The sequence below is a fragment of the Mastigoproctus giganteus genome, chromosome 4 (genome assembly GCF_048544385.1).
Source record: "Mastigoproctus giganteus isolate SK-2022 chromosome 4, ASM4854438v1, whole genome shotgun sequence".
NCBI classification, from domain to species: Eukaryota; Metazoa; Arthropoda; class Arachnida; order Uropygi; family Thelyphonidae; genus Mastigoproctus; species Mastigoproctus giganteus.
The window spans coordinates 154,796,860-154,809,253 of NC_143578.1; the positions used below are offsets into that span (position 1 = coordinate 154,796,860).

General features: G+C 37.5%; 1 protein-coding gene across 2 annotated transcripts in view; it reads right to left on the reverse strand.

Moving 5' to 3' along the window:
- Positions 1-12,394, reverse strand: part of LOC150087127 (disco-interacting protein 2-like) — a 1,128,863-nt gene that overhangs the window by 229,577 nt on the left and 886,892 nt on the right. For both annotated transcript variants that reach the window (XM_090372979.1, XM_090372978.1), the window contains exon 33: positions 239-369. In XM_090372979.1, coding sequence (XP_090229105.1) covers positions 239-369 — 131 coding nt within the window. The remainder of the gene's footprint in view (positions 1-238; positions 370-12,394) is intronic.

Here is a 12,394-nt window from a genome sequence, read left to right on the forward strand (position 1 = left end):
AGAGGGTGTGAGAGCAGCTATGAATAGAAGGGGACTGGTGGACAGAGATTGGGAAAATAGAAGAAAATGAAAAAAAAAAAAAAGAATAAAGGAATGACTTTTCAATGTTAGGTTGAGGAGAACCATTGTAATAATGGAATAAATCCTAAAAAGAACTGAAATACAATAAAATGGCTTTCTTAGTTTGTAATAACTTTTGGTTATGACGTAAAATTTAAATTCATAGTACGGCGCTTACCTATTTAAACACCATAATGCGAATCCAAGACCACAATATGGATCAAGACAAAGTGCTATATGCCTAGAAGGATAGAGTTCACAGGCTAGTTTCATACTTCGACATAGCGCAGTTGCTGAGGCATGGGACATCTGTCAATAGACAACATAAGACTTAAATTATGCAACTTCTAAATAGAGAAATAATAAAAGTATCAAACCAAAAAAATAAGATGAAACACCACTTTTATTTTCTACAGGGTGTTGGAAAAGTCTGGAACCAATGGGATTTTCACTTCATATGCTTATTCTCATTTACAATATGTGTTCAGCGTGTCCACCCTGACTCGCCATACATTTTCTCAGCCAGTATATTATGTTTGTTTGGATTCTTCTTGGCATATTGAGATTGACAGCAGCAGCACAAGCCTTGGTAATTCTCTCCCTAAGATGATGAAGGTCTCGGATTGTAAACCTGTGCCTTCAAGAATCCTCAAAATGCAAAGTACAGCGGGTTAAGGTTAGGTGATCGTGATGCCCACTCCACTGGTCCTCTCCTCCCAATCCACTGATGATGAGGAAACATGTCATTGAGCCAATGATGCACTCCAATTGCGAAAATGCAGAGGAGCTCCATCTTGCATGAACCATTTAGGTTGTTCCCCAATTAAATCAAGTTCCATTACCATTTCATTACCCAACATTTTCAGGTATTTTTTGCCATCCACTGTTTTTTCGAAAAACAGTCCAACGTGTATCCCATGCCACACCATTAATCTGTCTGCCCCTTGTTCCTTGCTACCAGAGAACCAATGAGGGTTTTCGTTCAACCTTTATCTGAAATTCTGCTTATTCATGTCTTCATTTACATAAAAGTTTGACTTGTCAGAGAACATTACACCTTCAAAGAAACTCTCATCTACTTCAATTTGGTGCAGAAACCATTCACACATTTTGAGTCGTTGATCAGGATCATCCTCAGTCAAATGATGCAGGATTTGATGTCATGCACTGTGCTCTTGGGCACTCCAATTTCAGAACTGATCCATCTGATGGATTTCTGTGGGCTGGTATGAAACTTAGCAATCACTCCAATTCTAGTGTCTTCACTTACAGAAGGTGTCTCCGTAGCCAGATAGGCAGGAGCGGCAGTGCGTAGCACATGCTTCTTGATTAGACTGGGGTTCGAACCCATGACCACCTAATACGGATGATGCGGAAAGGTCAGGGAATGACCACTGCATATCTCCGGAGCAATATGGCCTTAGCTGCTAATGCTCCTAAAAACTAAATATAAATATATTCACTTACAGAAGGGCAACTACATCGAGGTTGTTGGTGAGAGATCCAGTCTCTCTAAATTTCTTCACCAGTTTCTCAACTGTGCTGTGCATTATTGGATTCCTTTCAAGATGTCTAGCATTAAACTCGTCCACCACTTCCTTCTGGGTCCATCCCCAATGACCACTAAGAAGGACTATCTCCACCCTTTCACACACTGTTAATGCCATTTTTCACCTGTAAATAAAAACATATTTTTACCATTGGTTCCAGACTTTTCAGATACCCTGTATATTTCTTCTCTGTCAAATAACAACAAGAGGTACAGATTACAACTCTTAATCTATGGTCCAATCAACACATTATTATAATTAGGAATTTTCCATTGATATTGTACAGTAGATACACAAAGTATATTTGTATCCTGTAAAAACTGTCAATTTTTTTTTCATATTCTATTCTGTGCATTTATTCTTGAATATTTATGCCTGGTAAGCATAAACTTCACAATCATCTCATTTACTATTTTCTTTTTAGTATTTGAATTAGTAAATGATTCAAGGAAGTAGGTTATACAGAAAAATAAAACACAACAACACCTTCCACACACACACTCAAATTTTATCTTAAATTTAATGAAAATACCCACTTCCACATCAGATGGAAGTGTGTTACAACAATCAACTACCAGGATGGCTGAAGGAAAATTTCTGCACATACATCCTGTAACCGTTATTCTTAAATTTAAATATATGCCTTTTCATATGTGGCCTGACCAAGAGGAAGGACGACTTAATTTCTGCAAACTAGGGTGCCCTGGTTTGCAGAAATTGTCACTCTTGGTAAGAGTACCTTTTTTGTTCCCCTCACTAATCTTCTTGCTTTTCTCTGCACTCATTCCAACAGATTCACATCCTGCGTAAAATAAGTTTTTCAGACCTGTATGCAGCAAAAAAGGTGTGGCCTAACCATTGCCTTATAAAAAGGGATAATCCTTCTTATCCTTACTGGAAAAATTCCTATATATCATTGACAAAGCCCTATGAACTGTCCTGGCAGACTGTCTGCTCAGAGAACTTTATATCTGATTGCCTAGTTATCCCCAGGTCTTTTTCATTCTCCACCACCCTGATTGTAGTAACTACACAGTTGGTATGCTAATGTGGGATTACTGCTAATTATATGAAATACCTTGAATTTATAATTAGCAGAGACATATGGTATAAGGAAGTAAGCTTACATGGCACCAGCCAAAAAAAAAAAAAAAAAATCCTTCTCATTTAACCCATCCATTCACTTCAAACATTTGTCTGTCCAGTTCTTCCTTGAATTTATTCAAGCTACAATGACAACGACAACTTCCACAATGAAGGATGGAAATTTGTTCCAGCAATCAACTACCTGGTGGCTAGAGGCAAATTTCCTCACATCTATTCTACAACTGTCTTTCCTTAATTTGAGTTTATGCTCCCTCAGTTTCATAATCTGAGCCAGAGGAAGAATACCATCACCTGCTCAAACCATTAAATGCCTTATACACCTCAATCAGATCACCTCGCAGGTGCCTAGTCTACAGATGCTACAATTTGCAGAACTTAAGAATTTCTTGTTAAGATCACCCCTTTGTTCCCTTCTCTGTACTCATTCTAGCAACTCTAAATCCTTCCTAAAATAAGGCATCCAGATCTGTATGTAGTACTGAAGGTGTGGCCTGACCATGGCCTTATACCAGGGGATAATCACCCCCCTTCCTTCCCTGATAGCAACATTCCTGTATATCATTAACATGACCCCATGGCCTGCTCTGGCAGCCTGTCTGCATTGCTCAAAAAACCTCATATCTGACTGAATTTTTACCCCCAGATCTTTTTCATTCTCCACTACACTAAGTGTAACACCAGTCAGTTGGTACATTTATCTGGGATTACTGTTACCCATATGCAGTACTTTGCATTTGTCAATGTTAAACTTCAGTTGCCACTTATCAGCCCATCTGCGCAACTTTTCTCAATCCTGTTGTAGTAGTATACTGTCATTAACAAACCTGCAAACTTGAACATTAAGCACGATATACCTTCGTCAATATCATTGATAAACTTACAAAACAAAAATGGGACCAGCACTGAACCCCGGAGGACTCCACTAATAACATTAGTCCGCAAAGAGCAGTGTCCACTGATTACTATTCTCTGCCTTCTCCCACTAAACCATCCTTTTATCCATTGTAGCAACTTGCCCTTAATGCCATACTGCTCTAATCTGTACAGCAGTCTTCGATATATGCAACTGTATCAGATTTCCTGATACAGTTGCATATGAAATCCAAGTATATGATATTAAGTTTACTTTTTACATCCGGTTCCTTTGTGACCACATCATAGTATCCAATCAAATTGGTCAGACAAGACTTCCCCTTAAAAAAAACCATGCTATGTCTGAATTATTACTGGAGCCTTGTCTAAATGATCCTGCAGTGCTTCTTGAACCATAGACTCCATTATTTTCCCTGGAACAGATGTTAAACTAACAGGTCTGTAATTATTCTTGTCACCATTTGACCCTCTTTGTGAAATGGAGATATATTTGCACATCTCAAATCTGAGGGAACTCCCCGTGCATCCAAGGATGCTCTCATAATTATGGATAAGGGTTTGCTTACTTCCTCTGCTGCCTCCTTCAATATAAATGGATAGATCCCATCCATCCCATGTGTGCCTTTCTTACGTTTAACGTCAACAATTTCTCCTCCACTTTGCTCTCAATTATAACAAAATCATTTAGCTCCCTATTCCAGTTTAATAAGCTGCTGTCCTCCACTTCCCTACATAATTGCTCATGTGTGACAGTAGATGAAAAATACAGTAGATGAAAAATACAGTATCTGCTCAGAGAGCTGAGCAGAATTATCAACAGTCAGATGATCAATATCAAGTGTACCAATCTGATTCATCCCCTTCCTTCTAGAGTTTATATAAGAAGTCTTTGCTGTTTTTCTTTTCATCGTTTGCTAAGATTTCTTATAGCATCTTCTGGGTCACCTGATCATTTATATGCATGCCATGCATTTTTCTTCTATGCCACGAGTCCCATTAGTTCTTCTGACATCCAATTGGGCCTAAACCTTGAACAGCATTTCTTAGTTGGTATGAAAAGCCTAGTAGCTTCCAAGGTTAATTCATTGAATGCTTCATATTTAGAATTTGCTGTTGGTATCGTCCGTTTGTCCCACTGTATAGAATTTTAAAAATCTGAGACCACTGTTGTTACCTATACAAAAGCAAAAACTGTTCTCTTTACCCCGATGGTAGTTACACCAGTAACTAAATCCCACATCAGTACACTGTGATCACTGCCACCTAGTGTTTCCTTTATCTTCAAATTCTTAATGTATGAATAATCACTGCTGAAGATCAAGAGTATTACTCCCTCTGGTTGCCTCTTGAATATGCTGCTATAGAAAACAATCATCCAGTAAATCCACAAAACTTTTGCTAGTGTGTGAGTGACCAATCCACAAGTTACAGTCAATATCTGGGAAGTTAAAATTTCCCATTATAAGATATTCTGATTTACTGCTCATTCTATTTCTCTGTATAGTTGTTCATTGTACTCATTACAGTTGTTAGGCTTATAACATTCATTGTACTCATTACAGTTGTTAGGCTTATAACATTCATTGTACTCATTACAGTTGTTAGGCTTATAACATTCATTGTACTCATTACAGTTGTTAGGCTTATAACATACTCTTACCCTAAATTTTGCTTTTCCAGTGCTTATTTCACACCAAAGTGACTCAACATTGCACTGTTCACCAATGTCAACTGGATGCACTGTCTTAGATTTTGTGTTTCTTAACTAAACAGCATAACCCCTTCTCCCTTCCTATCCTTTCTGTACACACTCCTTGAATTCCAATTCTGCATTGCTTATACCTGTGTGACACGTCTCTGATATCCCTTTTGATGTCTTGACCAGCACTTCAAATTCATCAGATTCATTTAACTTATTTGTTAGTATTAAACTTCAATTGCCACATCTCAGCCCATATGTCTAATTTTTCTAGATCTTGTTGCAGCAGCATGCCTTAATTTCTGTCATTAACCACCCTGCAAACATTTGTATCAGCTGCAAACTTATACATTTATGCATGTTATGACTTCATCAGTATCATAACCTGAGGGGCAATAAACTAAAATTGAGAAAAGCCAGTTGTCGAATAGATGTGTGGAAATTTCCCTTTAGCCAGAGGGTAATTGATTGCTGGAACAGACTTCCATCTGTTGTGGAAGTGGATAGTTTAAATTCAAGGAAGAAGTGGATAGTTTAAATACAAGAAGTTGATAGTTTAAATTCAAGGAAGAAGTGGACAAACATTTGGAGCAAATGGATTGGTGAAATGGTTTTTTTTTTTTTTTTGGCTGATGCTGTATAAGCTTGCTTTCTTGCATCATGTACCTTTGCTAATGCTAATAAGTTAATCTGACATCCATTAAGTCCTGACTTTGAACAGTATCCCTTAGTTTGAATTTACATTATTTACAGAACAATTACGAGGGTGAAGGAAGAGAATAAGGGAAGAGGAACCAATGAGAAATGGAAAACAGGTACAGAGAGTATTGTAAGGGAATAAGAGATGGAGAAATAATCTGTTATTAAAAAAGTAATACTCTAGATATGAGTATCCCTAAATGAGTTTTGATGGTCTGTTTTGTGTAAGGTTGAGGAGTTGCTAAAAATAGTAAGCCATATAAAGTTCCTCTGTGAGGAATCTCAATTGAGATCTGCTTATAAATTCTGTTCATAAAATTATTCATAGTAAATGCTCTGTCATTCAGTAAGTGAACAGGAGACAGAGGGTGGTCATATACAAGTATCCCACAGAGTGGACTGGAGTAGAAAGTGTACTTTGTCAGAGACCACTGATTGAAACTCTTTTCCTAATCTTCCTAAAAATTGATGAGCGAATAAGCTTTCAAAGTTTGATGACGACATAAAATTGAGAAGGTTAACTATCAGAACAGGCTATATGCTTTAAAAGGATTTCGACTGATTGTAAGCAGAAGCATGCTGGAATGGGTTGTGTGAGCCTCTTGTTAAATTTTCGGGGATTATTCTTGCCCCTATGGGTGCAACCATACCTGGAATATTGTATTCAAATCAAGGCTACATCTAAAGAAAAATATAGATATTCTGGAGAAGGTAGGTGGTTGGTGCAAATATTATTTAATTTAACACTAGATTGGCAAAAAGTACTGAGCATTATCCTTATGAGAAACAGCTTAAATGATGTGGTCTGCAGAGCTTAGCAACTAGACAGCATATGAGGAGGGATTTGATTGAGGTGTATAACACCCTGGTGGAACAAGTAAAAATGATTGGGAGAGGAAAATTGTCACTGGTGAGTGAGTGAGACAAGAACTAATGGGTACAACTGAAAAAATATTAAGTGGCAAAAGCAAAACAGATCTTATGAAGTTCACCTTTGGGTTTGAACAGCATATTTTAGACAGAATTGAACAGACCTTTTAACAATGGGAATAAAGAGGTTTCTTTTTTGTGCTTACTTGCATCAATATGCCATTTTAATATGAATATCTCTACTTATTAGCATTAGCATTACTAGAGGCATATGATGCAAGAAAGCAAGCTTATTCAGCATCAGCCAAAAAAAAAAAAAAAACACACAACCACTACTCCCATTTCACCCCTCCGTTCGTTCGAAATACCTGTCCGGCTGAGCCTTAAATTTGTTTAGGCTATCAACTTCAACAACAAGTGATGGAAGTCTGTTCCACCAACCAACTACCCGCTGGCTAAAGGCAAATTTCCGCACATCTATCCGACATCCGTCCTTCCTCAATTTGAATTTATGCCCTCTCAGGTGATTATTCTGAGCAAGAGGAAGAATCCCATCGGCATTGAGCATGCTCAAGCCATTCAAAGCCTTATACACCTCTATCAGATCACCTCGCCGATGCCTAGTCTCCAGACTCTGTAATTTGCAAAACTTAAGCCTTTCTTCGTAAGAGCAACCCTTTGTTCCATTCACTAATCTTGTTGCCCTTCTCTGTACTCGTTCCAGCAGCTCTATATCCTTCATGAAATGAGGCCTCCAGACCTGTATACAGTACTCAAGGTGTGGCCTGACCAATGCCTTATACAAGGGAATAATCACATCCGTATCCCTGCTAGAAAAATTCCTGTATATCATTGACAAGACACCATGAGCTACTCTTGCAGCTCGTCTGCACTGCTCAGAGAACTTCATATCTGCCTGCACAATTACCCCCAGGTCCTTTTCATTCTCTACCACTGTCAGCGTAGTACCACAGAGTTGATACGTTGATCTGGGGTTACTGTTTCCCATATGTAGTACTTTACATTTGTCAATGTTAAACTTCATTTGACACCTCTCAGCCCATCTGCTCAACCTTTCCAGATCCTGTTGCAGCAGCATAGCATCAGTAGTGTCCTTAACAACCCTGCCAATCTTTGTATCGTCTGCAAACTTGGACATTAAGCTTGATATACCATCATCAATATCATTTATAAATACAGAAAACAACAATGGACCCAACACTGAACCCTGAGGAACTCCACTAATAACATTAGTCCACGTTGAGCAGTGTCCATTGATTACCACTCTCTGTCTTCTGCCACTCAACCATCCCTTTATCCATAGCAGCAATTTGCCTCCAATGCCACACTGCTCCAATTTGTGCAGCAGTCTTCCATGCGCAACAGTATCAAAAGCCTTTCTAAGATCCAAATATATAATATCAAAGTTATTCCCTGCATCCAGTTCTTTTGTGACTACATCATAGTATCCAATCAAATTGGTCAGACAAGACCTGCCCTTAACAAAACCATGCTGTGTCTGAGCTATAACTGAAGTCTTGTCTAGATGATCCTGCAGTGCTTCTTTAACCAGTGCCTCCATTAATTTTCCTGGAACCGAAGTTAAACTAACAGGTCTATAATTACTTGTGTCAGCCTTTGATCCTCCTTTGTGAATTGGGGTTACATTTGCACATCTCCAGTCTATGGGTACCTCCCCTGAGTCCAAAGAAGTTCTCATAATTATGGCTAGGGGTTTGCTTACTTCCTTTGCTGCCTCCTTTAATATAACTGGATAGATCCCATCCACCCCGGGTGCCTTTTTTATGTTTATCCTCAACAATTTCTCCTCCACTTTCCTCTCAGTTATTAGAAAATCATCTAGCTCACTGCCAATGTTTACTTCACCTATGACATTCCCCTTCCTGAATAACTCCTCATGTGTAGATGCAAAATACTTGTTTAGATTGTTAGCCACCTGAGCAGGATCCTCAACTGTTGAACCATCAACATCCAGTGGACCAATCTGATTCATCCCTTTCCTTCTTGAGTTTAAATTGGTAAAGAACTCTTTTCTGTTTTTCTTTGCATCCTTTGCCAAGGATTTCTCATAATCTGCCTTTGCCTGCCTAATCTCCTTTGTGACTTGGTTAGAGACCAACTTATATCTATCATAGGCTTCCATGTCACCCATTAATTTGCATGTATCCCATGCATTTTTCTTCTCTGCCATATGTCTCATTAGTTCATCTGACAACCATTTAGGCCTGAACCTTGAACAATATTTCTTGGTTGGTATGTAAAGCCTGGTAGCTTCCAAGATTAGTTCCTTGAATGCTTCCCATTTTGAATTTGCTGTTGGTAACATCATCAGTTGGTCCCACTGTATAGAATTTAAATACTGTCTCAGACCATCATAGTCGCCTTTACGAAAGCAAAAACTCTTGCCTTTACCTCTGATGGTAGTTATCTCCTTGAGTAAATCCCACTTCAGCACACTGTGATCATTGCCACCTAGTGGTTCCTTTATCTGCAGATTCTTAATGCATGAAGAATCACTACTGAATTTTATGCCATTTTAATATGAATATCTCTACATATAATAATGATAATAGGATTCCGAGGATAAAGTTTTATAAATATCACTTTGGATTTGCAAGACCTAAAGGGCTTGTAAAAACATTGACCTTTTTTTTAAAGGTTAATGCACATAACTTGGCCTAGAACATAAACTTTTTATAGGACTTTTCAAGGATGAATATTAGATAGTAGTGAAAAACATCAACCGGAGGAGTCATGTAATGCAACAATTTGCTAAGATCCAGTGATTGATTTTCGAAATATGTCTATATAAAATACAGTTTTCTGTTGAAATTACATGATTAATGTAAATCAAAATATCAATTTATTTTTAAATTTTGCTATTGTATTTTCTCTTTGTAAATCAGGTTTGGCAGAGCTGCACTATATATAACTGTTGGCTTATGTATTAAGCTATACATGAGATGAGAGGTTCTCCAAGTTTGTTTTATGAGATGATATGAAAGATACAGAGGAAAGTTTTGCAATGAGAGATATCCAGAGGTTGAAGAAAAATAATGATTGGCTAAGGTAAACAGGAACAGTTTCAATAAGAAAGTAACCTTCTCTTATGAAAGAATAAATAGTTTTAGTTTGGTTTGGTTTATTTTGATGTGTGCTATATGGATGAGCAGTGGAGCATTCACTATGATTGGATGGTACTCTGTATTAATTACAAAATCAGATTCAGTGATATTTCTTTTGAACATATTGGAGACAGAAGTCATGTAGTACATGATTGCCTCTGGTGGGAAATATATTGCCCATGCAGGAATATTACCAGCTGTGGAAGCTGTTAGATCTTCACAGATGTTGTCAAATTGTGGAGGAGGCAGATTAAAGTTTTGCAACATAAAACAATTACAAAGTTTAGATTTGATTTGAGAAAGACAGTACTGTATGTGGCAATACTACTAAGTGATACTGCCACATACAGTACTGTCTTTCTTGCATAAAGAAAATACACTTTTGCATGTTATAAGGGCGCCTCCATAACCAGGTGGGCAGGAGCAGCAGTGCGTAGCACACGCTTCTTGATTAGACCGGGGTTCGAGCCCGTGACCACCAAATACGAAGGATGCAGAAAGATCAGGGAATGACCACCGCATATCCCCGGAGCAATATGGCCTTAGTTGCTAATGCTCCTGAAAACCAAATAATAATAATATAATATTATAAGTTTTAAATTAGATTTATTAGTAAGCTGGAATAAATATTTTACAAATTTTTGACACAAACAGTCTCAATATGTAAATTAAAATGGCACCATTTATGAATAGATGGTGAATAATTTGGATGACTTATATAAAAAATACATACCAAAGAGAACATACCTAATGGCTTGTTAGTCCACTTTTGTGGACTAACAAATGCAGTCCTGCTTAACAGGACAAAAAGAGATATTCATTTTGCTGATTCAGAATGATCTTTAAGTACATCAGATTCACTGGAAGCATGCATATCTTGGATGCACACTCAAGAATGTTTTCATCCCACAGATTTTTGATGGGACTCCTGTTTGACAACTACACTGGCTATGTCAGATGCTGCATATCACTGGAGCTGCTCTGCATGCCAGTTTGGCACACATTGTGGCCTGAGGTAGTGGATAAGTATCCACTTATCTTGAAGTAGACCCGGCACCATTTACCAATTTGGTCAATCAATACAATAAAACGTTAACCACATATCGAAAAAATGACTTCATTACTGGCTCAGTTAAAGGAATTGAAGGCCAGAACATTGAATATTCCTGCACTTTTCGGTCAGGTAAAATTAAACAAGACCGGATTTCCTATTCAGCCTATTGTTTCCTACAGAAACTCAGCATTTTCATCCTTGGCCACACATGTATATAGAATTACAAAACCCTTTAGACAGGTGATACAATTTGGGATTAAAAACTGCAATACATTATTTAATAACCTTAAGAACTGTACACTAGGTGATAATGATAACTTATTCTCACTAGATGCTACCTCATTATGTATGAATCTAAACATTGAATACACATTAGATATTCTTTGGGATATGTTAAATAATAACTCTTTACTGATTAATTATATGAAGCTTCCTATTAAGGAAATTCTTCACTTAATTAAACTCTTAGTTGAAGCCAACTATATCACCTTTCGAGACAAAGTATACACATTTTTTGTTTGCCAATGGGATTGAGCCTGAGTGGCTTAATATCAGGGGTCTATCTCTCAACAATTGAGCATATGCATCTGACACCTTTTCTACCCCATATCACATATTACGGGAGGTATTTAGACAATGTTCTAGTTATTACTTATAGTAGCACTCTCCAAGGCATTTTATATTCATTTAATAATATTCATTCAAGACTCGAATTTACGTTGGAAAAGGAAAATACGGATATTAAGTCATTAAATTTTCTAAATTTCACACTTATTTGGGAAGCGAATAAAATCCAATTTAACATCTATCATAAACCTACAAACATGGGCATGCTTCTGCATTATAACAGCCATCACTCGTTCACTTACAAAAGATCTATTATCTTTAATCAATTTCTCAATGCCTATAAATATTCAATGACTGAATCTGCTTTGGGCTCAGAAATACAAATATTAACCGGTAGATTCTGAAACAGGGGTTACCCCCTTGCTACAATAAACCGAATAAGGGTAAAAGCTACGGAAAGGATACAAAAAACTATACCAACCAACAATAGTAATATCAAAAAAAACTTTATTTCTGTCCCATATGTTAACAGATTCTTTAAAAATACCGAATTTAAAATTTTGGCCAGGCCAATACGGAAATTACACCGAACAATCACTCAGTCCTTTCCTCATTCGCAACACAAATAAATGACCCAGTATATAACATTTCTTGCAGTGATTGTGACTTGACTCATCAAGGTTCTATGCGGTTTCCTCTTAATTTTCATGTTAATCAACATGTGGCCTCAGTTTGGGCTTCTCGTTCAGCAGCGTCAGAATTAGCCTTT